General features: G+C 43.2%; 1 protein-coding gene across 5 annotated transcripts in view; it reads left to right on the forward strand.

Annotated features, from left to right (window-relative positions):
- Positions 1–27,318, forward strand: part of LOC126188626 (titin-like) — a 471,513-nt gene that overhangs the window by 345,529 nt on the left and 98,666 nt on the right. For all 5 annotated transcript variants that reach the window (XM_049930244.1, XM_049930252.1, XM_049930236.1 and 2 more), the window contains one exon: positions 22,599–22,885. In XM_049930244.1, the coding sequence (XP_049786201.1) occupies positions 22,599–22,885 (287 nt within the window). The remainder of the gene's footprint in view (positions 1–22,598; positions 22,886–27,318) is intronic.

Below are 27,318 nucleotides of genomic sequence, written 5' to 3' on the forward strand. Positions count from 1 at the left end.
GGATGACGAAACGGGAATTTGAACCACCATGTGTCAACTTCATAAAAAGAATACAATGGTTGGCCTTAACAAAAAATATCTGGAGCAAAGGCCAACGTGAGCCTACAAAATGCAATATTATCCATCTGGTGGCACTAGACAAGTGTTTTGTGTGTTACGAACTTTATTCCACGAATGCGTCCATCAGAGTCGCTATCTGTTGCCAACGACTGAGACGCCTGGCGGTCATCATATAAGAAAAACTACTAAAGAGTCTGTATCAAGTGTTGCTGCTGCACGAGAACACCCGTCTACACTCTGCTGATTTCACTAAACCACCTAGCCAGGAGCTGGAAAGAATTCCCCACCACACTTATTCTTCTAAACTTTCGTCCTGAAGCGTTTACCTTATTTATCCTCTCCGAACAACCATTTCAATAAGTCATCAGGAAATGCTATCATACACGCACCGTTCTACTACGAATGATTTACAACTTACGATGATCTACATTTACATTTACACAGATACCCCACAAGCCACCATGCGGTGCCTGGCGAAGGGTATCCTCTAGCACTACTAGTCATTTCCTTTCCTGTTCCACTCACAAATAGAGCCAGGAAAAAACGACTGTATGCCTCCTTATGAGACCTAAAATCTCGTATCTTATCTTCGTGGTCCTTGCGTGCAATGTATGTTGGCAGCAACAGAATCGTTCGGCAGTCAGCTTCAAATACCGGTTGTCTAAATTTTCTCAATAGTGTTTCTCGAAAAGAACGTCGCCTTACCTCCAGGGATTTCTATTTGAGTTCCTGAAGCATCTCCGTAACAAATATGTGTTGTTCGAAACTACCAGTAACAAACTAGCAGCCCGCCTCTGACTTGCTTCGATGTCTTCCTTCAATCCGACCTGGTACGGATCCAAAACATTCGAGCAGTACTCAAGAACAGGTCGCACCAGCGTCCTATATGCCGTCTCCTTTACAGGCGAACCACTCTTTTCTAAAATTATCCCAATAACCGAAGTCGACCATTATGACGAAAGTCTACCTTAACAGATAAAACGTATATTTGAAACGAGGCTGCCCAAAATGTCACACAATAGCAACATATTACGCACATTTGACCTCGATATGCCGGCCGGTGTGGCCGAGCGATTCTAGGCGCTTCAGTCTGGAACCGTGCGAGCGCTACGGTTGCAGGTTTGAATCCTGCCTCGGGCATGGATGTTTGTGATGTCCTTAGGTTAGTTAGGTTTAAGTAGTTCTAGGGGACTGATGACCTTAGATGTTAAGTCCCATAGTGCTCAGAGCCATTTGAACCATTTTTTGACTTCGATATTGTCTGTGTCTACTTGAAGCGCTGTGTGCTACCCAGGAAGCAAGATCAGTGCTGGACTGCGATTCGAACTCAAATATTCCCTTTCGCTGGATTTGACGCCTTCAGGACGATGTAATTCCATTGTTTCCCCAAGATGCAAAAATGGTTCAGATGGTTCTGAGCACTGTGGGACTTAATATCTAAGGTCATCATTCCCCTAGAACTTAGAACTACTGAAAGCTAACTAACCTAACGACATCACACATATCCCTGCCCGAGGCAGGATTCGAACCTGCGACCGCAGCAGTCGCGCGGTTCCAGACTGAAGCGCCCAAGATTCCAAATTCCTCAAGCTCCCCACGAAAACAGCAAGTCTGGGTTCGAATCGTAGTTCGACACAAAACTTTCATCTTATCATTTCAAGCTGCAGCTTATAGTGGCATAAATTTGCAACTAGACTTGTACAGAACAGTGTTCTCTACTGGTCTCTTGCAGTAACCATTTGGTCAGACGAATGTTCCGAAATACTTTGGAGTGCCTGCAAGACAGTTATGTTATGTGGGTTGCATACAAATCAAGCGGAAGGCAATTCCGGTCGTTCGGACACTTTCAAGCACGACAGTGCATCAGCATTTACACATCTGTTGGGAATCACTCGATCGCTTTTTTGATCGTATCCATGACACAGTAAGCAGACACACTTGCATTAAAAGTTGAGGATTTTCATACTGAAATACAGAGAGAGAGACAGTCTGCTACGACTCTGGGTGAGTGCTCGGGATACGAAAGAAATGTGATGACTCTGTTAATTCTGACAGAGTGTCACCACTGCTGATAGACAATATAATCCTCTTTCCATATGTTTATGCAATTTACCTTTGAAAATCGATTCACTGTGTACTGCAGTCTACACGCATAACGTAGTAAAGCCATCTTCTCGCTGTTCTGGTTGCATACAGTTCAGTTATTCGGATCGATAGGAGGCGTGGCTCCTCGTGCCGAACGAAGCAGTGCGGCGCACTGAACATACCCTTTCAGACCGCTAACCAGATAACAATAGAGTCAGTCTTGCGAAATCCATTTGAAAAGCCGACTGTCACGTAACATGTCTTTCACGTCAGATATTCTTAAAGTCAAGAGACGATTAAAATTTTTTCATTTACTGTAATCATGAATGAGACGTGTCAACGGTTATATCTTTATGAGACTTATGACACTTCTGAATAGGTCGTTGGAATAGCTGGTCGAATGGTGTTCAAAAATTGTTATTTATTAACTCGTTTCGCGCATAGCGCGTCACCAGAACAGATGTTCTGATAATGGGTTTTGCCCGAAACGCGTCAGTAAATCAGTATTTTTGAAGAGCGAGTGACCAGTTGTCCTGACGACCTATTCAGCAGTGGCATAAGTTTCCTCCTGTGCTACTCATTTCGCTCCTTAACACTTCTGTCAGTAATTCTTTTTTAAATTATCCAGTCATCAAAGTTATAAGGTCAAGAGATTCTCTGTTTATATATTTCTACTTACTTCTTAAGCTTTAACGAAGCTTAAGAAAAAATTTTCTTGCTTTCCGTCAAATTATTCTGGGTGTGTGATTGCGCAATACTGTACAATGCTCCACCTACAAACAGTGAGCCAACGTAAGTATCCTTTACTCTAGGACTCTGTTACGCATCCGGCCACTGGAGTGTACGTCCACAGTTTTATTAACCAGCTCACACTTGAAGCTATGCTTCCTGTCTATCTAAATGTCGACAGAAGACGTAACGTACTCGAATGCAGTATTTTTGTTGAAACGTGGCCAAACTTCTTTTCGTACACTATGTTCAATAGACGCGTCAGCGGCAGAATACGAATCGCCTAGAGCAAAAAGGGATAAGATTAACCTCCTGGCAGCACAACAGCCTTTCCCCGTCGGCTATTAACAGATGTTTGCTGTCGACCTAGTTTCCTTGGACTGAAGGTGACGAGTTCACAGTCTGCGCTACTTCATAGCTCTAGAAAGACTCTGTCTTCTCGTTGCGGTCTTTAATCTGAATTTTGCTGTTCTTTTCGTCCATGCACATTTATTGTGCACTCTTTGCTTTTCTGCCTTTGTAGACCGACAGTATGCAGTAAATTTGTCTTCCTGATGTGTTAGCTGGTGGTTCATATGCTAAACAAGGAACAGTCCATGCTTCGTAAAGGTAGCACTGCAGTAATTGTGTTTACTGAGAACGTTTTTTTAGAAAATAAGTGTTTTTGTTTTGTATTTGATTGATGTGCTCACTGGGCAGCATATTACTTAGTACGGGGACATAAAACCAATTTCCAGTGACTCAATAATCCAAAAAACGATTTTGCGGAACATAAGTACGCTGAGATACGTCACTCTTGCCCTCAAATGAGAAAATACACACATCCCACTCTCGCCGCGTATGAACTCTTTTACTTACGTAAAGGCGTTATTCAATTGTCTTCTGTTGATTTTCTTTTCTGTTTAAAACTGAAAACACTGCCTTCCTGCAGTTGAGTGAAACCGATGGACAGTCATTCCATGTCACTGCTTATTATGTAGAGTATTCGGTGCAAATTGAGTGGCTCTGTGTTATGTAATCAATATGAGTGAAATTAGACAGCATGTAATACAATAGAAAACTACCAACTCTCGGCTGCTTTTACAGGCACTTCATGATTTAGGGTGAAAAAAATAGAACGAGATTTCTCGACGGATTTGTTTTAGAAAATAACGAGCTTACAATCTCCGAATAGCCCATCTCAGTAGGTCCAAGTGTCACGCATCTAACGAGACGGTTTTTTTTCAAATTATCAGTCGAGTACGGTTACGAGCGCGGTTTTCCTATTCAGGACTGCGCGACGTATTCATCGCAACTTACGGTAACCCCACCACAGTCACACTGCGTATCACTTGATCACTTGTAACTTTAGTAAATACCCAGGGACACGTTTTATTGGAACTCCGTGTGGTTGTAGATCTAATCAGTTACTTTAGCGTGGAGCTTGATCAGCACAGCCGAAGTCACTAGTTGTTCTGCTCTTATCTAACCGTATTGTACGTATTTAACCAAAGTACCACTATTGCATATACTGTTAAGAGTTACTAATGACGCAACGACCTAATGAGGTTTTTCACGCAAATGTTATCGTATGTGGTACTAAAAATATTTTAACGAACATATCATCATCACCATCATCAGTGTTCTGCCTAAAGGCAGGTTTTAACATGGTAGTTCTCCAGGCTGTCCGGTCTTCTGTCATCCTCTTCAGGTCTGCATTGTTTCCTCTTCCCTTTATGTCGTCTATTACCTTGTATCTCCTTCTTCCTCTTAGTCTTCTCCCACAAACCAATCCTTCCAAAGCATCTACTAGTAAGCATTCCCTTCTCAATGAATGTCCCAACAAGTTCTTTTTCCTTTCTTTTACAACCTTCAGCAGACATTTTCTCTCACCAACCCTTTCCAATACTCTTTCATTTCTCACTCTTTCCATCCAGCTTATTCTCTCCATTCTCCTCCACATCCATATCTCAAATGCTTCTAACCTTTTTTCATCCTCTCGTCTCAGTGTCCATGTTTCTGCCCCATATAGCGCCACACTCCAGACAAAACATTTGCCAAGCCTTTGCCTTAGTCCTTTATCTAATTTGCCAAATAAGAATCTCCTCTTTCTGTTGAATGCCTCCTTCGCTATGGCAATTCGAGTTGTCACCTCTTGGTGACATCTCAAGCCATCAGTTATTGTGCATCCGAGATATTTAAAATCACTTACTTGGCTAATGGTAGATTCTTCTATTTTAATATTGGACAGTCTGCGTGTTGTACTGATGACCATACTCTTTGTTTTTGCTGTGTTTATTTGCATCCCATATTCCACACAAGCTTCATTCAGATCATTGAGCATGTTATTCACTGTCCGCTCACTTTCTGCCACTAATACCATGTCATCAGAAAATCTTATACATTTTATTCTCTTTCCACCAATACCTATTCCTCTTTTCCCATCTAAACTTTTCGCAATAATCTCTTCAAGGTATACGTTAAACAACAGTGGGGAAAGGCGAGAACCTTGTCTAACACCTCGTCCAATGCTGCTTCCTTCTGACATTTCATTTCCAATCCTTATCCTTACTTTCTGGTGTAAATATAGATTCTGTATCAGTCGTCTCTCTTTCAAATCTACTCCTTTCCTCTTCAAGATATCCATCAGCTTGTTCCACTGGACTCTGTCAAAAGCCTTTTCTAAATCTATAAAAACAGCAAAGATTTCTCTACCCTTTTCCATATATCTTTCCCCTATAGTTCTTAGCAGGCCAATAGCATCTCTTGTTCCTTTTCCTCTTCTAAATCCGAACTGCTCCTCTGCAATTCCTCTATCCAGCTTGCCATATAACCTTCTATTCAACACTCTCAGCAAGACTTTAGTTGCATAAGAAATTAGACTGATGGTCCGGTGCTCTTCACATTTTTTAGTATTTCTCTTTTTCTCTATTGGTATCATAATTGTTGCACCCTCAGGCCATTCCCCTTTGTTATATATCTCGTTACAGAGGTAGACTATTTCTTTTCTTGTCTTGTTTCCCAGACTCTTCAACAGTTCTGCTGGCAAATCATCTATTCCACATGCCTTCCTATTCTTCATCTCCTTCAGCGCCTTTTCTACTTCTGCTTGCAAGATGGTAAATCCCTTTCCATCTTCCGGCACATATTGCTCCTCTTCAACCTTAATTTCGCTTTGCATTTCATCCCCCTTATACAGACATTCAATATATTCTTGCCGTCTGTTCAAAATCTCCTGTGGTTCTTCTGCTAGAGTACCATCCGCTCTTTCTATTTCCATGTTATTCCTCTTTCTTTTACGTTCAAAAACTATCTCACTAGCCAGTCTATACATCATTTCATACCTTCCCTCTCTCTCCATTTTCGCTATTTCGTCGCATTTCTGTTTCATCCATTTTTCTCTTGCTTCCTCAGTTTCTCTTCTTAATTCATTATTGAGTTTCCTGTACCTCTTTTTGCCTTCTTCAGTTTCTAAACTTTTCCACTTTCTGCGCTCTTCCATCTTTTTCAACATGTTTTCTGTTGTCCATTTTTTCCCGGTGCTTTGGGATACTCTAATTCCTAGTACTTTTTTGGCAGAGTCCATGAGTCCTTCCCTCATTTTTATCCACTTGTCATTAACACTTTCATCAACACTACCTCTTTGGCATTTTTCCATAAATCTGTTCTCCAAATCTGATGCCTTTCCTACCTCTTTGAGTCTTTCTGTGTTTAGTGTTTCCTTTGCTTTACCTCTCCAGACTTTTTTCAACTTCACTTGTATTTCTCTCATCACTAGGTTGTGGTGTGAATTTATATCCGCTACTGGATAAGCGTTAGCATTCTTCAAACAGTTCCTAAACCCTTTTTGTATCAGGGTGCAGTCCAGATGATATCTTTCCCTATTCAATTTTGATATCCTGTGTAACGTCTCCTTTTGTGGTGTTCAAATAATGTGTTACCCACTGCTAATGAATTTTCTTTACAGAAACTAATTAGTCGTTCACCTCTCTCATTTCTTATTCCTAATCCAAATTTTCCTACTGTATCTTCATCTCTTCCTTCACCCACCACTGCATTCCAGCCCCCCATAATGATAATGCAGGCATTTCTATTTTCTTTCTCGATGAGTTCTTGTATTTTCTCATACTATTCTTCCACTTCCTCATCTCTGTGCTGGCTGGTTGGCATATATACCAGTATTAATACCAAATCTTTTGAACTACCCTTCAGTCGTATCATCAACAGTCTTCCATCAATATATTGTACCTTCATTACCGTATTTTTCAACTTTTGCCCTATCAATATTCCTACTCCGTTTTCACCACTCTTGGTTTCCCCTGAGTAAAAGAGTTTATAACCTCCACTTTCTATCTCCCCATTCTCTCCCCATCTCATTTCAAACAAACCGAGGGCATCTAATCTGTTCCTTTTCGTCTCCCGTTTTGCATTCTCTAGCTTTCCTGCTCGCAGAAGTGTCCTCACATTCCATGTTCCAATCCGTATCTTTCCTCCCTTCACTGTCCCTTTCTTCCTTTCAAATATGTCTACTCTCAATGTGTTCCCCTCCCGGAGATCCGAATGAGGGGAAGTTTTAACTCCGGAATCTTTCACATGGAGAGACATACCATGTACTGCTTGGGAATGTAATGTGGTACTTTCCCGTTACTTTCCACATAGGCAGTAGGATGCCCAGCCTAAAGTCAGCCGCTCACCATGAGTCAGACGCTGTCTGTAGCCGCCCCTCTGGGGTTCAGTCGCTACTTTTACTCTTTTTGTACCCAAAGAGAAAAGGTGCCTCTTCCGCCAGCTCCGCCGTACCGAAGCCCATCTTCTCCGCCTTCGCTGCCGTTGAGGTCTTCACCGTATCCCTGGCAAGGGGCCCTCACGAGATACTATCACCCGGGCCAGGTGAACAAAGGTTTTTTTAACGAGTTGTTACTCCTCCCCCTCCTCCTTTCTCATCCGGGCTTGGGACTGGCTATGGCGGAGTTAACGAACATATAAGGGTGTTCAAAAGAAAAGGTACGAAATAACATTGTGGGTATAATTGAACTCTATATTCAAAAGAAGTCACCAGAGGCCTGAGCACAACTACTCCACTGTTTCACGATTCGAAGGATTCCCTGTTCCCATAATTCCTCTGGTTGTGACAGAAACAAGTTCTCCACTACGTCCTTCAATTCGTCGTCTGATTTGAAGCACTTCCCTTTTAGAGGTTTATTTAGCTGACGAAAAACATGGAAGTCGCAGGGCGACGTGTACAGGCTCTAGGGTGGATACTCAATTTGCTCTCATTTGAACTTGGTTATTACACTCTGCGTGACCTTGGAGTTGTGTGGACGCGCTTAACGTGAAGCAAAATCAGTCCCTCTGAGCTGCCCGAGCTGTTTGCTCTTTATGGACTTGCGAGGGCTACGGTATGTCTCACAGCACACGTTAAAATTAATGGTTTTTTTCGTGCTCGAATAATTCGATGATTATCGGACCTCGGACGTCGGAAAAGAAGGTGAAAGCCACCTTGCCGATGAGGGCGCAGATCTGAATTGTTTTTTTTTTGGGCGGGGGGGTGGGGGGAGGTGGCGACACAACACTCGCGTCCCTAGGTGTTTTGAACACTCCGTGTATATATATATATATATATATATATATATATATATATATATATATATATATATATATATATATATATCACGATCATCTCCAGAAGATGTCGTACCTCATAAAAGATGCTTATCATATTTCGTCTCCACACTACATGGATTTATTTACACAAATATCTATATTTCTGATAAAATAACATGAAATGTAGCCTACGTATGTCAACAAAACGACACACGGCTTTTTGTACTAATGCTCACATGTCAAAGCGTGGAACTGTATCATCAGGTGTACAGTACTGAAAGTAGTTATGAAGTTTGAATCAACACTTGGAAAACGTCAAGTTGAGTTCATGAAACTTGGTGATGGGTTTAGTGCTTCTCTATTTATTGAAAGACACGTTTTGCCTATGTACGATCTTGGATGTGGGAGTCTTCAGTTTGGTTGTACAGGAAACGTTCCACGTCGAAAATTACCTCGTCATCATTTTGCAAATGTCTGCTGACGGAATTAGATTAGGAAATGAGACACTAAAAGTGGTAGATGAGTTTAGCTGTTCGGGCAGCAAAGTAAGTGATGATCGCCAAAGTAGAGAGGGTATAAAATGCAAGCTAACAATAACAAGTACTGGCGCGCATCTCCCCCTACCCCTTTCTCTTCATGGGGATACTTCGCGGGACCCCTCCAGGTCTGGCCGGTTTAGCATTCGCGCTCGCACCAAAGCGGTTCATCTACATCTACATCCACTTGGCTACTCTGCAAATCATACTTAAGTACCTGGCAGAGAGTTTATCGAACCATTTTCACAACAGTTCTTAATTATTCCACTCTCGAACAGCGCACGGAAAAAACGAACACCTATATCTTTCCATGTGAGCTCTGATTTCTCTTATTGTATGAAGATGGTCGTTTCTTCCTATATAGGTCGGCGTAAGCAAAGTATTTTCGCATTTGAAGGAGAAAGCTGGTGATTGAAATTTCGTGAGAAGATCCTGCCGCAAAGAGAAACGCCTTTGTTTTAATGGTATCCTGCACCACGTCCGTGACACTCTCCCCTATTTCTCGATAACACAAAATTGTTCATCTACATCTACATCTACATCTATACTCCGCAAGCCACCCAACGGTGTGTGGCGGAGGGCACTTTACGTGCCACTGTCATTATCTCCCTTTCCTGTTCCAGTCGCGTATGGTTCGCGGGAAGAACGACTGTCTGAAAGCCTCTGTGCGCGCTCTAATTTCTCTAATTTTACATTCGTGATCTCCTCGGGAGGTATAAGTAGGGGGAAGCAATATATTCGATACCTCATCCAGAAACGCACCCTCTCGAAACCTGGACAGCAAGCTACACCGCGATGCAGAGCACCTCTCTTGCAGAGTCTGCCACTTGAGTTTGCTAAACATCTCCGTAACGCTATCACGGTTACCAAATAACCCTGTGACGAAACGCGCCGCTCTTCTTTGGATCTTCTCTATCTCCTCCGTCAACCCGATCTGGTACGGATCCCACACTGATGAGCAATACTCAAGTATAGGTCGAACGAGTGTTTTGTAAGCCACCTCCTTTGTTGATGGACTACATTTTCTAAGGACTCTCCCAATGAATCTCAACCTGGTACCCGCCTTACCAACAATTAATTTTATATGATCATTCCACTTCAAATCGTTCCGCACGCATACTCCCAGATATTTTACAGAAGTAACTGCTACCAGTGTTTGTTCCGCTATCATATAATCATACAATAAAGGATCCTTCTTTCTATGTATTCGCAATACATTACATTTGTCTATATTAAGGGTCAGTTGCCACTCCCTGCACCAAGTGCCTATCCGCTGCAGATCTTCCTGCATTTCGCTACAATTTTCTAATGCTGCAACTTCTCTGTATACTACAGCATCATCCGCGAAAAGCCGCATGGAACTTCCGACACTATCTACTAGGTCATTTATATATATTGTGAAAAGCAATGGTCCCATAACACTCCCCTGTGGCACGCCAGAGGTTACTTTAATGTCTGTAGACGTCTCTCCGTTGATAACAACATGCTGTGTTCTGTTTGCTAAAAACTCTTCAATACAGCCACACAGCTGGTCTGATATTCCGTAGGCTCTTACATTGTTTATCAGGCGACAGTGCGGAACTGTATCGAACGCCTTCCGGAAGTCAAGAAAAATAGCATCTACCTGGGAGCCTGTATCTAATATTTTCTGGGTCTCATGAACAAATAAAGCGAGTTGGGTTTCACACGATCGCTGTTTCCGGAATCCATGTTGATTCCTACATAGTAGATTCTGAGTTTCCAAAAACGACATGATACTCGAGCAAAAGACATGTTCTAAAATTCTACAACAGATCGACGTCAGAGATATAGGTCTATAGTTTTGCGCATCTGCTCGACGACCCTTCTTGAAGACTGGGACTACCTGTGCTCTTTTCCAATCATTTGGAACCTTCTGTTCCTCTAGAGACTTGCGGTACACGGCTGTTAGAAGGGGGGCAAGTTCTTTCGCGTACTCTGTGTAGAATCGAATTGGTATCCCGTCAGGTCCAGTGGACTTTCCTCTGTTGAGTGATTCCAGTTGCTTTTCTATTCCTTGGACACTTATTTCGATGTCAGCCATTTTTTCGTTGGTGCGAGGATTTAGAGAAGGAACTGCAGTGCGGTCTTCCTCTGTGAAACAGCTTTGGAAAAAGGTGTTTAGTATTTCAGCTTTACGCTTGTCATCCTCTGTTTCAATGCCATCATCATCCCGGAGTGTCTGGACATGATGTTTCGAGCCACTTACTGATTTAACGTAAGACCAGAACTTCCTAGGATTTTCTGTCAAGTCGGTACCTAGTATTTTACTTTCGAATTCACTGAACGCTTCACGCATAGCCCTCCTTACGCTAACTTTGACATCGTTTAGCTTCTGTTTGTCTGAGAGGTTTTGGCTGCGTTTAAACTTGGAGTGAAGCTCTCTTTGCTTTCGCAGTAGTTTCCTAACTTTGTTGTTGTACCACGGTGGGTTTTTCCCGTCCCTCACAGTTTTACTCGGCACGTGCCTGTCTAAAACGCATTTTACGATTGCCTTGAACTTTTTCCATAAACACTCAACATTGTCAGTGTCGGTACAGAAATTTTCGTTTCGATCTGTTAGGTAGTCTGAAATCTGCCTTCTATTACTCTTGCTAAACAGATAAACCTTCCTCCCTTTTTTTATATTCCTATTAACTTCCATATTCAGGGATGCTGCAACGGCCTTATGATCACTGATTCCCTGTTCTGCACTTACAGAGTCGAAAAGTTCGGGTCTGTTTGTTATCAGTAGGTCCAAGATGTTATCTCCACGAGTCGGTTCTCTGTTTAATTGCTCGAGGTAATTTTCGGATAGTGCACTCAGTATAATGTCACTCGATGCTCTGTCCCTACCACCCGTCCTAAACATCTGAGTGTCCCAGTCTATATCTGGTAAATTGAAATCTCCACCTAAGGCCATAACATGCTGAGAAAATTTATGTGAAATGTATTCCAAATTTTCTCTCAGTTGTTCTGCCACTAATGCTGCTGAGTCGGGGGGTCGGTAAAAGGAGCCAATTATTAACCTAGCTCGGTTGTTGAGTGTAACCTCCACCCATAATAATTCACAGGAACTATCCACTTCTACTTCACTACAGGATAAACTACTACTAACAGCGACGAACACTCCACCACCGGTTGCATGCAATCTATCCTTTCTAAACACCGTTTGTGCCTTTGTAAAAATTTCGGCAGAATTTATCTCTGGCTTCAGCAGCTTTCTGTACCTATAACGATTTCAGCTTCGGTGCTTTCTATCAGCGCTTGAAGTTCCGGTACTTTACCAACGCAGCTTCGACAGTTTACAATTGTTGCTCTTCTTTGAACTTTCTCGATGTACTCCTCTCACCCTATCTGGTAACGATCCCACACCACGCAGTAGTTCTTCGAAAGAGGACAGACAAGCGTAGTGTAGGCAGTCTCTTTAGCAGATCTGCTGCATTCCCTAAGTCGCTGCCAATAAAACACAATCTTTGGTTCGCATTCCCCACAACATTTTTGTGTGTTCTTTCCAATTTAAGTTGTTCGTAACATTAATTCCTAGGTATTTAGTTGAATCTACGGCCTTTAGATTTGATTAATACAGGGTGTTACAAAAAGGTACGGCCAAACTTTCAGGAAACATTCCTAACACACAGAGAAAGAAAATATGTTATGTGGACATGTGTCCGGAGACGCTTACTTTCCATGTTAGAGCTCATTTTATTACTTGTCTTCAAATCACATTAATCATGGAATGGAAACACACAGCAACAGAACGTACCAGAGTGACTTGAAACACTTTGTTACAGGAAATGTTCAAAATGTCCTCCGTTAGCGAGGATACATGCATCCACCCTCCGTCGCATGGAATACCTGATGCGCTGATGCAGCCCTGGAGAATGGCGTATTGTATCACAGCCGTCCACAATACGAGCACGAAGAGTCTCTACATTTGGTACCGGGGTTGCGTAGACAAGAGCTTTCAAATGCCCCCATAAATGAAAGTCAAGAGGGTTGAGGTCAGGAGAGCGTGGAGGCCATGGAATTGGTCCGCCTCTACCAATCCATCGGTCACCGAATCTGTTGTTGAGAAGCGTACGAACACTTCGACTGAAATGTGCAGGAGCTCCATCGTGCATGAACCACATGTTGTGTCGTACTTGTAAAGGCACATGTTCTAGCAGCACAGATAGAGTATCTCGTATGAAATCATGGCGGTGAATCGAGGAAGTACAGTACATACTGACGAAACTAAAATGAGCTCTAACATGGAAATTAAGCGTTTCCGCACACATGTCCACGTAACATCTTTTCCTTATTTGTGTGTGAGGAATGTTTCCTGAAAGTTTGGCCGTACCTTTTAGTAACACGCTGTATATCGTGTAACCGAAGTTTAATGGATTTCTTTCAGCACTCATGTGGATGAGCTTACGGTTGCTACTGTTGTCTTCGCACTGCCAGTAAGCACGCAGTATGTAATTACTACAAATTTTATATGGGCGTAGGCCCATGGTAATTTCACATGTGTGGCCAGGTGGCATTCCTAGTTGGTATATCGGACATTTATACAAATCCAGTTTCCTTTCTTGTGCGCCGCTGTCCATTTCTTGTGATCACCGCATGTGATCATTTAGCGTGTACTACACACGCCATCCAGCTGCGAAATAGATAACTTCGTAGCGGGTCTGCCACCTCTATGTCAACACTCCGCCGGCAGCGTGGTGCTGCGCGTCAAGCTTTGAGAATGATGAACGCCACTAGCTTGCATGGACGATACGAGGATATTATCAGCGTGCTTTTTCATCATTTTCGTGTATTTTACCAACTGGATTTTTATCAAGGCATGTATAAGTGGGGATTTCCTTTTATGTTTGATTTCATGTAACGTAATGTGGCAATTTTATATCAAGTTCCAGAAGTTACGTGGACTATTGTATATTTATATATCCGTCATATGAACTGTAGCCCCTCTCCACCCCACTCCCCCCACCCCCTGTTTATTATCATTGTTTTCCCTTTATATTAGATGATGGCAGCATAAGACTGTTAAAACCCGTCATCTTCGAGCAAAAAAAGTGGCTGCACTGCGACCGCGGCGTATGAAGTGTGTTCATTTTCAATCGCAAGCAAAGCTTTTCTGAAAAATAGAAATTTGTTAACATCGAATATATAAGTAAATTCAAATGTTAGGAAATATTTTCTGTACAGAACGGAGACGGGGACAATAATCAGTTCAGATACGAAGAGTAGAGAAGCTTTTGAAATGCGGAGCTGCAGTAGAACGTTAAAGATTGGATGGGTAGTCGAATAACTAATGAGGAGTTACTGAACCGAACTGGGGAAGAAAGAGTTTTATCACGCAACTAACTGAAGAAGGTGTCAACTGATTGGACTTATTCTAAGGCCTCGAGGAATCCACGTGGCCGCCTGCAAGTAGGCCTGCCGGAGCAGAGAGGTGCCAAGTAGTTGTCTACTACCAGGCACCTAGGACTCTCGTACTCTCGTCACGGGCTCAAGAAATATGTGTGTCCTGAGGGTATTACCGAAGGGGGGGGGGAGTCTTAGAGGGGTCCTTCGCCGTTTCATTCACGCTTTTGTCAATGTAGCACCCGTCCATGATCACGCCTTATGAGGGCGCGAAACAGTCGCTTGTGATTCTACACTGTACATTAGAGCAAAAACTGCAGGCGCACTGCACTCCAAAAGGATGCTATCACTTTCAGTGGTGTTTCTGACCTACGATGTCTTTAGAGAAGGAGAGCAGCATTGTCGAAGATTGTAAATAACGTCGTTCTGCCGCTCATCTAACTGTGAACTGTCGTTATAGATGGCAAAATGTGTGAGAATCAACGTCTCAAGGCAAGAGGTGGTTTCATTGAATCCCTTAATGCTATCCATAAAGGCCTTTTAGTGTGGAGTATGAGCGGTGGTGTATCTGAAAGGTTTTTTCTCCACCACATATAAGAAAACCGTGTGATTTCAATGCTGGGCGTTGCGGTTCTAACCACTATCGCGGAGACGTCAAAACAAAGGGCGAAATATGGGTAAGACGGAGTGCAACAACCTTCCCCACTTGTGACGCGTCCACTGTGGCGATGGGCAGAATTGATGTGAAATTTGGTACAATGCGACTTCATTAACCAACATTGCATCTCACATGAACTTCTGAGCTCTAGCCTTTTTTCAGATGTGTCGACTTCTCGTTGTTTGAGGCTTCGCCGACCCCGAGGGTGAAGTCGAACGGCCCCACGCTTTTGCATCACTACAGAGGAGGCTTGTTGGCACCTTTGAGCCAGGTTTTAAATTTATACGTTGCAAAGGGAAGTAATTGCGCGGTTTCGAAAAAGTGATCCTTGAATTCTGTTGGGCAGTATATATATATATATATATATATATATATATATATATATATATATATTCCTGGAAATTGAAATAAGAACACCGTGAATTCATTGTCCCAGGAAGGGGAAACTTTATTGACACATTCCAGGGGTCACATACATCACATGATCACACTGACAGAACCACAGGCACATAGACACAGGCAACAGAGCATGCACAATGTCGGCACTAGTACAGTGTATATCCACCTTTCGCAGCAATGCAGGCTGCTATTCTCCCATGGAGACGATCGTAGAGATGCTGGATGTAGTCCTGTGGAACGGCTTGCCATGCCATTTCCACCTGGCGCCTGATGGACCAGCGTTCGTGCTGGACGTGCAGACCGCGTGAGACGACGCTTCATCCAGTCCCAAACATGCTCAATGGGGGATAGATCCGGAGATCTTGCTGGCCAGGGTAGTTGACTTACACCTTCTAGAGCACGTTGGGTGGCACGGGATACATGCGGACGTGCATTATCCTGTTGGAACTGCAAGTTCCCTTGCCGGTCTTGGAATGGTAGAACGATGTGTTCGATGACGTTTTGGATGTACCGTGCACTATTCAGTGTCCCCTCGACGATCACCAGTGGTGTACGGCCGGTGTAGGAGATCGCTCCCCACACCATGATGCCGGGTGTTGGCCCTGTGTGCCTCGGTCGTATGCAGTCCTGATTGTGGCGCTCACCTGCACGGCGCCAAACACGCATACGACTATCATTGGCACCAAGGCAGAAGCGACTCTCATCGCTGAAGACGACACGTCTCCATTCGTCCCTCCATTCACGCCTGTCGCGACACCACTGGAGGCGGGCTGCACGATGTTGGGGCGTGAGCGGAAGACGGCCTAACGGTGTGCGGGACCGTAGCCCAGCTTCATGGAGACGGTTGCGAATGGTCCTCGCCGATACCCCAGGAGCAACAGTGTCCCTAATTTGCTGGGAAGTGGCGGTGCGGTCCCCTACGGCACTGCGTAGGATCCTACGGTCTTGGCGTGCATCCGTGCGTCGCTGCGGTCCGGTCCCAGGTCGACGGGCACGTGCACCTTCCGCCGACCACTGGCGACAACATCGATGTACTGTGGAGACCTCACGCCCCACGTGTTGAGCAATTCGGCGGTACGTCCACCCGTCCTCCCGCATGCCCACTATACACCCTTGCTCAAAGTCCGTCAACCGCACATACGGTTCACGTCCACGCTGTCGCGGCATGCTACCAGTGTTAAAGACTGCGATGGAGCTCCGTATGCCACGGCAAACTGGCTGACACTGACGGCGGCGGTGCACAAATGCTGCGCAGCTAGCGCCATTCGACGGCCAACACCGCGGTTCCTGGTGTGTCCGCTGTGCCGTGCGTGTGATCATTGCTTGTACACCCTCTCGCTGTGTCCGGAGCAAGTATGGTGGGTCTGACACACCGGTGTCAATGTGTTCTTTTTTCCATTTCCAGGAGTGTATATATGCACGATGCACGATGTCTCTGTGTGTCTAAACGATAACTGTTTCCAACGTACCACAGTGGTATAGAGGAAGTCGAGACGATCAATTTGATACAGGACTCTTGTGGTTTATCAAGTCAGGAAACCTCAAAGTGGCCTATAAAAACCATCTGAGCTACAGCGCAATCGGGACGTGCAAGGTTTTCAATGTTGTATCGTTCTTTTGGCGCATACAATTACAGGGCAGTTCTAGAGAAAAAATGAGTAGTACAGAAGTGGCGCTCAAAGGCATCCCCCCCCCCTCCCCCCCACTCACCACCGAATCGGTCAGGACTTTTACAGAGCGTTTTTCATAGTACTCCCTCCTACCAACGTACAAAAAATTGCAACTACACGAATAATTTCCCATATTTTACGTTTTTTGGTTATCATTGACTGGGCTATTACACCATATGCTTAGATGACTATTTCGTTAACATTATAAATTTATAATGAAAGAAAAAACTCTTGTAAACTTATGCAAAAGGTTATGACGTTTACAATTCGATCTAAACTTAACCCTTACAAGCACAGTAGTTATGTAGTAAGAACACCAGACAAATAAAACTATTTTTTCCGGGTTTTATGCCCTTAAAACTCACAAAACTGTGCGGTAATTTACACAAACATCTGTTTTACAAACAGTAAGTGCACGTTAGGCCTGTGGCTCTTTTTTATTGAATTCGTCAGCTTTACAAGGACGAGATTTCATCGAAATAGATGAGTCTGCTAACCATATGAGCTGCATCTGCATATTACTTACCTCAGTAAACTGATAGAGTGATTTTCAATACGAAAACATTAAGCAATGTATTTTAGAAGCGAAGCGCGAACTGAGAGCCCATGATTGGCATCATGGCAAACAAAACTGCATACGCTTGCTGCAGTGTGCCTGCATTCTGCTCCGTCTTTGAGGCATACCCAATATTAAGGAAACTGCAAAAAAGTGGGAATTTAAGGAGATGGGACCTGGATAAACTGACTAAACCAGAGGTTGTACAGAGTTTCAGGGACAGCATAAGAGAACAATTGAGAGAAATGGGGGAAAGAAATACAGTAGAAGAAGAATGGGTAGCTCTGAGGGATGAAGTAGTGAAGGCAGCAGAGGATCAAGTAGGTAAAAAGACGAGGGATAGTAGAAATCCTTAGGTAACAGAAGAAATATTGAATTTGATTGATGAAAGGAGAAAATATAAAAACGCAGTTAATGAAGCAGGCAAAAAGGAATATAAACGTCTCAAAAATGAGATCGACAGGAAGTGCAAAATGGCTAAGCAGGGATGGCTAGAGGATAAATGTAAGGATGTAGAGGCTTATCTCACTAGGGGTAAGATAGATACTGCCTACAGGAAAATTAAAGAGACCTTTGGAGAAAAGAGAACCACTTGTATGAATATCAAGAGCTCAGATGGAAACCCAGTTCTAAGCAAAGAAGGGAAAGCAGAAAGGTGGAAGGAGTATATAGAGGGTCTATACAAGGGCGATGTACTTGAGGACAATATTATGGAAATGGAAGAGGATGTAGATGAAGATGAAATGGGAGATACGATACTGCGTGAAGAGTTTGACAGAGCACTGAAAGACCTAAGTCGAAACAAGGCCCCAGGAGTAGACAACATTCCATTGGAACTACTGACGGCCTTGGGAGAGCTAGTCCTGACAAAACTCTACCATCTGGTGAGCAAGATGTATGAGACAGGCGAAATACCCTCAGACTTAAAGAAGAATATAATAATTCCAATCCCAAAGAAAGCAGGTGTTGACAGATGTGAAAATTACCGAACTATCAGTTTAATAAGTCACGGCTGCAAAACACTAACGCGAATTCTTTACGGACGAATGGAAAAACTAGTATAAGCCGACCTTGGGGAAGATAAGTTTGGATTCCGTAGAAATATTGGAACACGTGAGACAATACCGACCCTACGACTTATCTTAGAAGCTAGATTAAGGAAAGGCAAACCTACGTTTCTAGCATTTGTAGACTTAGAGAAAGCTTTTGACAATGTTGACTGGAATACTCTCTTTCAAAATCTAAAGGTGGCAGTGGTAAAATACAGGGAGCGAAAGGCTATTTACAATTTGTACAGAAACCAGATGATAGTTATAAGAGTCGAGGGGCATGAAAGGGAAGCAGTGGTTGGGCAGGGAGTGAGACAGGATTGTAGCCTGTCACCGATGTTATTCAATCTGTATATTGAGCAAGCAGTAAAGGAAACAAAAGAAAAATTCGGAGTAGGTATTAAAGTCCATGGAGAAGAAATAAAAACGTTGACGTTCGCCGATGACATTGTAAATCTGTCAGAGACAGCAAAGGACTTGGAAGAGCAGTTGAACGGAATGGACAGTGTCTTGAAAGGAGGATATAAGATGAACATCAACAAAAGCAAAACGAGGATAATGCAATGTAGTCGAATTAAGTCGGGTGATGCTGAGGGAATTAGATTAGGAAATGAGACACTTAAAGTAGTAAAGGTGTTATGCTATTTGGGGAGCAAAATAACTGATGGTGGTCGAAGTGGAGAAGATATAAAATGTAGACTGGCAATGGCAAGGAAAGAGTTTCTGAAGAAGAAAAATTTGTTAACATCGAGTATAGATTTAAGTGCCAGGAAGTCGTTTCTGAAAGTATTTGTATGGAGTGTAGCATGGAAACTTTAGACAAGAAGCGAATAGAAGCTTTCGAAATGTGGTGCTACAGAAGACTGCTGAAGATTAGATGGGTAGATCACATAACTAATGAGGAGGTGTTGAATAGAATTGGGGAGAAGAGGAGTTTGTGGCACATCTTGACAAGAAGAAGGGACCGGTTGGTAGGACATGTTCTGAGGCATCAAGGGATCACAAATTTAGCATTGGAGGGCAGCGTGGAGGGCAAAAATCGTAGAGGGAGACCAAGAGATGAATACACTAAGCAGATTCAGAAGGATGTAGGTTGCAGTAAGTACTGGGAGATGAAGAAGCTTGCACAGGATAGAGTAGCATGGAGAGCTGCATCAGACCAGTCTCCGGACTGAAGACAACAACAACAACAGCGTTGCCAGAAAGCACCAGCGAAGATTTTTGTCTCTAAGAAAATTTTTTACTCGTGATGTGACCTATCGCCCCTAGACGTTTGATACGAAGGCTTTGAAATACACTGTATATACGTAAGCTATTTTTCTCCTCGAAGGTGGAATTGTTCGCGATATGGAAACCACAATGCAAATCAAAAACGTTTTGTTTGTGACATTTGGCTACACCTTCCAGATACTTCTCTACACAGTCACTGCTCCGACTTAGATATTTGCCGTAGCGTGGCACCAACTGTCCAACACCCTCATCATAGTAGGCGGCCACCTATACTTTCCCCCAATTCTCATTGGTCGAGTACAGCTCGTTGTCTGTGCCGAGCTCTGTCCTCGCAGCCACCTGTTCGTATGAGCAAAGAGATGAAAATCAGAGGCAGCCAAGTTCAGTCTGTGCGATGAGTGCTCAAACACTTTCCATCAAAAATTCTGCGTAAGCGTCTTTGTTGCTGCTGCAGTGTGCGGCCAAGCTTTGTCACGAAGTAGGACAATGCCTGGTGACAACATTCCTCTTCGCAGGTTCTGAATTACCCTTCGTAGACGAATTTCTCGAATCGCCTGATACACTCGCTGAACAAGATCATCGGTTGGCATTCGCATCTTTCTCTGATTGCTGTGGAGGGTCTGCATCCAACAAATTCATTTGCCTTGGATGCCAAGGTTGTATGGGAGGGAATGTTTGACATGGATGGCAACTGTCAAAATGTAGGTACTGTTGTTTGTTGGTATGCTTAATGTGGATGGAAGAGAGTAGGTGGCCTTCGGTGAGGACAAGATCAACATCAAGAAAAGTGGCATGGGACTCATAATAGTACCATGTGAAATTTAATAGGGAGAAAGTATTCAGATATTCTAGGACTTTTAGCAGGTCAGCCTCACCAGGAGTCCACATGGTAAAGTCATCATCAATGTATCTAAACCAAACGAGTGGCTGAAGACACGGATTGCAGGAAAGCCTCCTCCAAGCAACCCATGAAAAGGTTGTTAGCAAACTGCTCTGATCGACTTTTATCGTTGTATGTTACGTCACTTTAATTGCCAAGCTAAATAGTTTACATTTTCTCTTATGAGTTTCACTTCTGTTTACACAGTTCTTAAAATTAGACCTGTTTCACGACTTTTCCAATTGATTTTTTCCTCTTTTCTTTTCGAATCACTTTTTTTTCTATCATGTAGACCACACATTCCTTACCTCTTATCTATATTGTTCTGTTCATCTTTATGTGCTCACTGTGCGCTCAGAACAGAAAAATACGACCTGACGCGATCCACGGTCATACTTGAGGCACTGCGCAACAGATCTGTGCAAAGCTTTATTGGATTTTCACTGTCGTTTTAATTTCACTACAGACCAGACCTTGACAAACAAACAAACAAAAATTAAAAAGAAGCTCTGATATACGTAAAAGGTGACTCATCTGCTCCTACTTATGGATTTTATGCAACACGCAATACTTTCAAAACCCACGCACGAAATTTTCACATTCTCTCACTCACTAAGCGCAAATTATTAGTCCTACATAAAAAAATGAACAGGATCTTTTGCAGAAAATTTAATGTCGTCAGATTTTGTACTGGGATATATTTTGCTGAAGGCCACTGTTTTCCAGTTGACAAATATGCTTGAAGGTCAGTTTTGCACGTTTTTCTTGAATAACTCGAAAACTGCAGCCTCTGGCGAAAACGTATCTCAGCACAAAAATTAACTATCTTACATTTCCGACAAAAAGGTTCTGTTCATCTTTTCTGTAGGGCTAATCGTCTTTGCATAGCGAGCAAGAGAATAGGAAAATCTTGCGCGTTGTTTTTGAAGGGATTGTGAGCTGTATAAAGCCCACAGATGGGGGCGTTATACAGGGTGGTCCATTAGCAGTGACCGGGCCAAATATCTCACGAAATAAGCGTCCAACAAAAAAATCTACGAAGAATGAAACTTGTCTAATTTGAAGGGGGAAACCAGATGTGACTATTACAGCGTCATCTATCACAAAGCGAAAAAAGTGGTCCAACAAAAACATTCATATTTCTTTACGTACTACACGAATATGTAATAAAAATGGGGGTTCCTTTTTTTAAAAAAAACGCAGTTCATATCCATTTGACCTATGGCAGCGCCATCTAGCGGGCCAACCATAGCGCCATCTGGTTTCCCCCTTCAAGCTAGAGAAGTTTCATTCTTTGTAGTTTTTTCGTTTGACGCTTATTTCGTGAGATATTTGGCCCGGTCACGATCAATGGACCACCCTATATATATATATATATATATATATATATATATATATATATATATATATATATATAGGGTGGTCCATTGATCGTGACCGGGCCAAATATCTCACGAAATAAGCGTCAAACGATATATATATATATATATATATATCGTCAAACGATATATATATATATATATATTCGTTAATTAAGTAATCAAGCATCTGATGATGACATCAGCTATAATATGTTATGAAATAATGAAGTAATATTTTTAAAAGCGTCAAGTAATAGAAACGGCATTAATCGCAAATCATTCTGACAGCGCCACGAGCAGTCTCCCGCGTTTTTCCCGCGAGCAGAGTGACATACGAGTGACCACGTCTGCCAGATTAGGCGCGCTTGCCACACGGCGTGTGAACGCGCTGCAGCGAACAATGCCGGCGGTTCCGGTGCGCGGCTGAGCCCTGAGTCGTCGCTTGTGCAACAGGTGCCGCCGGCGCGGAAGAAAGGCCCGGTGGGGCAGCGCTGGCTGCACCGCTTCACGGACATCAAGTTCGCCGACGACGAGGAGAACCTGCCCGACCTGGGCGACGACGAGGAGGAGGGCGGCCCGCCGGGGGAGCGCGCGCGCGCCCCGCTGCCCGCCCACGAGCCCAGCGACGAGGACGAGCCGCGCACCGAGTCCACGGCGCCCTTCCACGACAAGGACTTCGGCTACGCCATCTCGCTCGAGCGCCGCGACCAGCCGCCCGACGCCGACACGCGCTACGGCAGGTAAGCGCGCCTCACCCACTCTGCGAAAATACACTGCCTGGCAAAAAAAAAAAAAAAAAAAAAAAAAAAAAAAAAAAAAAAAAAAAAGATTAAGCATCTGGCAGGGCAGAAACTTCACTGGCTGAGAGAATATGCGATGTTACTGCAGTGATTACAGAATCTACTCAAATTTACAAATAAGTTGTCGGTATAATCCTAATTATCTGACGACACTGCAGTCCCTCTGACCTGGATGAATGCACTGGTTCAGTTGCGAAGCGTGTTATAAAGCTGTTGTATCCTCTCTTGAGTCAAACTGGCCCACAACTGCTCTAAATGGTCCTCCACATCCTGGATACTGACACTGGAACGCAGCTGACGCCAGGACTGGTCCCACGCATGACCTATCAAGAACAGATCTGGGGAGCTTACTAGCCATTGGAGTACCTCAACATCATGTGTACAGTCAATAGTAGTATGTGTCATGTGAGAACAAGCATTGTCGTGCTGAAAAATTGAACCACGACACTGTTGCACCAGAGCTAACTCATGAAGGCTGTCCATGACCTACTGTTGAGCCGTCAGACTCCGCTCAATCACCACCGGTTACGACCTGAAGTCATACACCATGGCTCCCCTTACCATGATGCCAGCTGTAACACTACTGTGACTCTCCAAAATATTGGACTAGTGGCACCTCGCACCATGTTGTCACCTTGGTCGTCTGGAGTACACAGTGCGACGCCATTCATCAGCAGTCCATGCTTCCCAGTCACGACACCACCCATACACAGCCATTTGTGTTGTCGTGTTAAGGGCAGCCTCTGCATGAGATGGTAGTTCCCAAGTCTGGTAGCTGCTACAACCCAACCAATAGTGCACGATAACACAAAATGTTGTATGGAGTCCATTACTTGATCTCGGATGGCAGCCATCGGTGTGAAAGAGTTACGATTTGTTTGGTGCTGGTCACACGTGCCCCACCAGAAATTTTGCGACGACTATGACCACTCTCGGGTTCCAATGCAGCCCAACATTGGGCCAGTCTCACATCCGAATGCCCCGAAAATCTGGATATTGCATGATTCGACCAGCTGGCCCACAATGAGGCCTTTTTTCAAACTGTCAAATACAGATGACGTTGTTTCACACGACTATGGGGCATTTCCGCGCCCTTCTCAGTGATCACTCAACATCTGTCGGTATTCACATCCCTTATACAACCTACCATGCCTAGTAACCTCATTAAACACGAACAACCTAATGCAATCTGGTGTCGGTTCTGATTGTCACAAAGAATTCATCTCTAATCATTTACATATTCACCGACGGCGAATATGTGTGCTATGTTACATTGACATTGCACCATGCTTTCTAGGTGCTTCACCTTTTTCATAAGACATTGTACAATGCAAATCACTGCGAATTATATGGCAGAGAGTGGTTCATAAAACGGTTTATTCCTGTTCCATTCCCGTATGGAGCGGGGGAGGTATGACTCCTTAAATGCCTCTGTGTGCTTTGTAATTTGTCTAGCCATGTATCGCAATCTGTATGGGAGAGAAGGGCGGGAGAAATGAAATAAAGATGTGGTAGATTCCTCTCTTATTACTGGTTCTAGAAACTTTATAAGTAGCCATCCATGGAAGAGCTGGTGTCTTTCTTAAAACTGCTTTTTCAGTTTTCCCACAACAATATCCCATGGGACTTTGTGTAAGTCCAATATTCCCTTTTAGTACTAATTGGCTTGATTCTGAATACCGTCCTAGGATGAGGGGCACAGTTTTTTGCTAGCAGTCTCTTTTGTAGACTACTCTATACTCCCAATGGCCTGCTAATGAACCAAAGACTGTTACCTGCTTTACCTGCGACTGAGCCAATGCGATATTCCATTTTACGTTCCTCCAAACTGTTACACCAAGCTATGCGTTCACCAATCCCAGCAGTGACTCATTGATACTGTAGTCATGGCATACTACTATTCTGTTTTTGTTTTGTGAAATGCAAAATTTTACATTTCTGAACATTTAAAGCAAATTCATAATCTTTCCATTTCTGCTCTGTCAGTGTCTCTCCATCCAGGATAAAATGTTCCGTCCTCCCTATCAAGAAATCCTCAGCCCATTAACAAACTTCGTTTGATATCCCATAATATCATTTCCTCATGAATAAGCTTTGATCTTGTACTGAGTCAAAAGCTTTCCGGAAGTATGTAAAAACGCAGCCACTACTTTGCCTACTAGTGACCCTCGCATGGCCACTAGAAAAATTATTAAGTATTCCTTATAAGAGCAAAAAGAACAAACAGACAGGCAGCCTCGAAACTTTCCGCTGCAAAATTAATTGTAACTAGTGTTCCCTACTCTTACCAGGTCCTCTTTCCTTCCTTGTACTAAATGATTTAAATAGCTCTGTCCTTTGGTGTTTCTTCTGAATATGAAAATTGAAATTGACCTTTCAATCGAAATTAAAATATTTAGCATAATATTCACTTCAGAAATGAGAAAATTTTTGTCTTTTAAGATTAGAATTATTATTTCATTACAACTTTCTTCTCAGTGCTCAACTATTACAGTATATATTCAGCTTCTTATCTTAGAAGATAGATCAAGGAAAGGCATGCCTACGTTTCTAGCATTTCTTGACTTAGAGAAAGCTTTTGACAATGCTGACTGGAATACTCTTTCAAGTTCTGTAGGTGTCAGGGGTCAAAAACAGGGAGCGAAAGGCTATTTATAATTTGTACAGGAATCAGATGGCAGTTAGAACAGTCGAGGGACATGGAAGGAAATCAATGGTTGAGAAGGGACCGAGACAGGGTTTTAGCCTCTCCCGATGTTATTCAATCTGTATATTGAGCAATCAGTAAAGGAAACAAAAGAAAAATTCGGAGTAGGAATTAAAATCCATGGAGAAAAAATGAAAACTTTGAGGGTTGCCGATTACATTGTAATTCTGTCAGAGACAGCAAAGAATCTGGAAGAGCAGTGAACGGAATGGGCAGTGTCTTGAAAGAAGGATATAAGATGAACATCAACAAACGCAAAACGAGGATAATGGAATGTAGTCGAATTAAATCAGGTGATGCTGAGGGAATTAGATTAGAAAATGACACACTTAAAGTAGTAGATAAGTTTTGCTGCTTGGGGAGCAAAATAACTGATGATGGTCGAAGTAGAGAGGATATAAAATGTAGACTGGCAATGGCAAGGAAAGCGTTTCTGATGAAGAGAAATTTGTTAACATCGAGTATAGATTTAAGTGTCCGGAAGTCGTTTCTGAAAGTATTTGTGTGGAGTGCCGCCATGTGTGGAAGTGAAACATGGACGATAAATAGATTAGACAAGAAGAGAATAGAAGCTTTTGAAATGTGCTGCTACTGAATAATGCCAAAGATCAGGTGGGTAGATCACGTAACTAATGAGGAGGTACTGAATAGAATTGGGGAGAAGAGAAATTTGTGGTTCAAATGGCTCTGAGAACTATGGGACCTAACCTCTAAGGTCATCAGTCCCCAAGAACTTAGAACTACTTAAACCTAACTAACCTAAGGACATCACACACATCCATGCGCGAGGCAGGATTCGAACCTTAGACCGTAGCGGTCGCGTGGTTCCAGACTGTAGCGCCTAGAACCGCTCGGTCTCCCCGGCCAGCAGAAATTTGTGGCACAACTTGACTAGAAGAAGGGATCGGTTGGTAGGACATGCTCTGAGTCATCAAGGGATCACCAATTTGGTATTCGAGGGCAGCGTGTAGGGTAAAAATCATAGAGGGAGACCAAGAGATGAATACACTAAGCAGATTCAGAGGGATGTAGGTTGCAGTTAATTCTTGGAGATGAAGCTTGTTCAGGATAGAGTAGCATGTAGAGCTGCATCAACAACAACAACATTCAGCTTCTTACAAGAGCCTATATACTGACAGAAATTAATACTTTCTTATATCTCGCAACAGTGGTGGCTGTCGTTTCTTTTCAAACAATAGAAGTGTACCTCCTCTGAAAATACGACCTTCCGTAGTCAAGTCTACTATCAGAAAAAAAAATCATTCGTAAAGTCACAGAACAAAGTGTGTTAAAAATCACGGAACGTTAACAATCCAACGATGTTATTTACGATGTCGCGCTCTCGGAGGCGAAAGCGATAATTCAGGTTATGAAATAATACTGTAGTCTTGATCGCAGGTTTTGCAAGTTGTCGGGTTGAAAACGAAGGGTGTCGATTTCGCATGATTGGCGATTTTGAAATCCGTGTTGAATTGACACGGAGAAAGTCATTCTGTTCGGTATGTCTGATTACGTTTGAGCTCAGAAACTGCAAACTATGTTGTTTCCCATAAAATATGGAAAGCTCACAAAAAAGGACTAATTCGAGAGTATGTGAAATAATAGGCACCAAGGCGGTTCTGTTGAAGTCACAGTACATCTACATGTATACTCCGCAAGTCACCTT

The sequence above is a fragment of the Schistocerca cancellata genome, chromosome 1 (genome assembly GCF_023864275.1).
Source record: "Schistocerca cancellata isolate TAMUIC-IGC-003103 chromosome 1, iqSchCanc2.1, whole genome shotgun sequence".
Classification (NCBI taxonomy): Eukaryota; Metazoa; Arthropoda; class Insecta; order Orthoptera; family Acrididae; genus Schistocerca; species Schistocerca cancellata.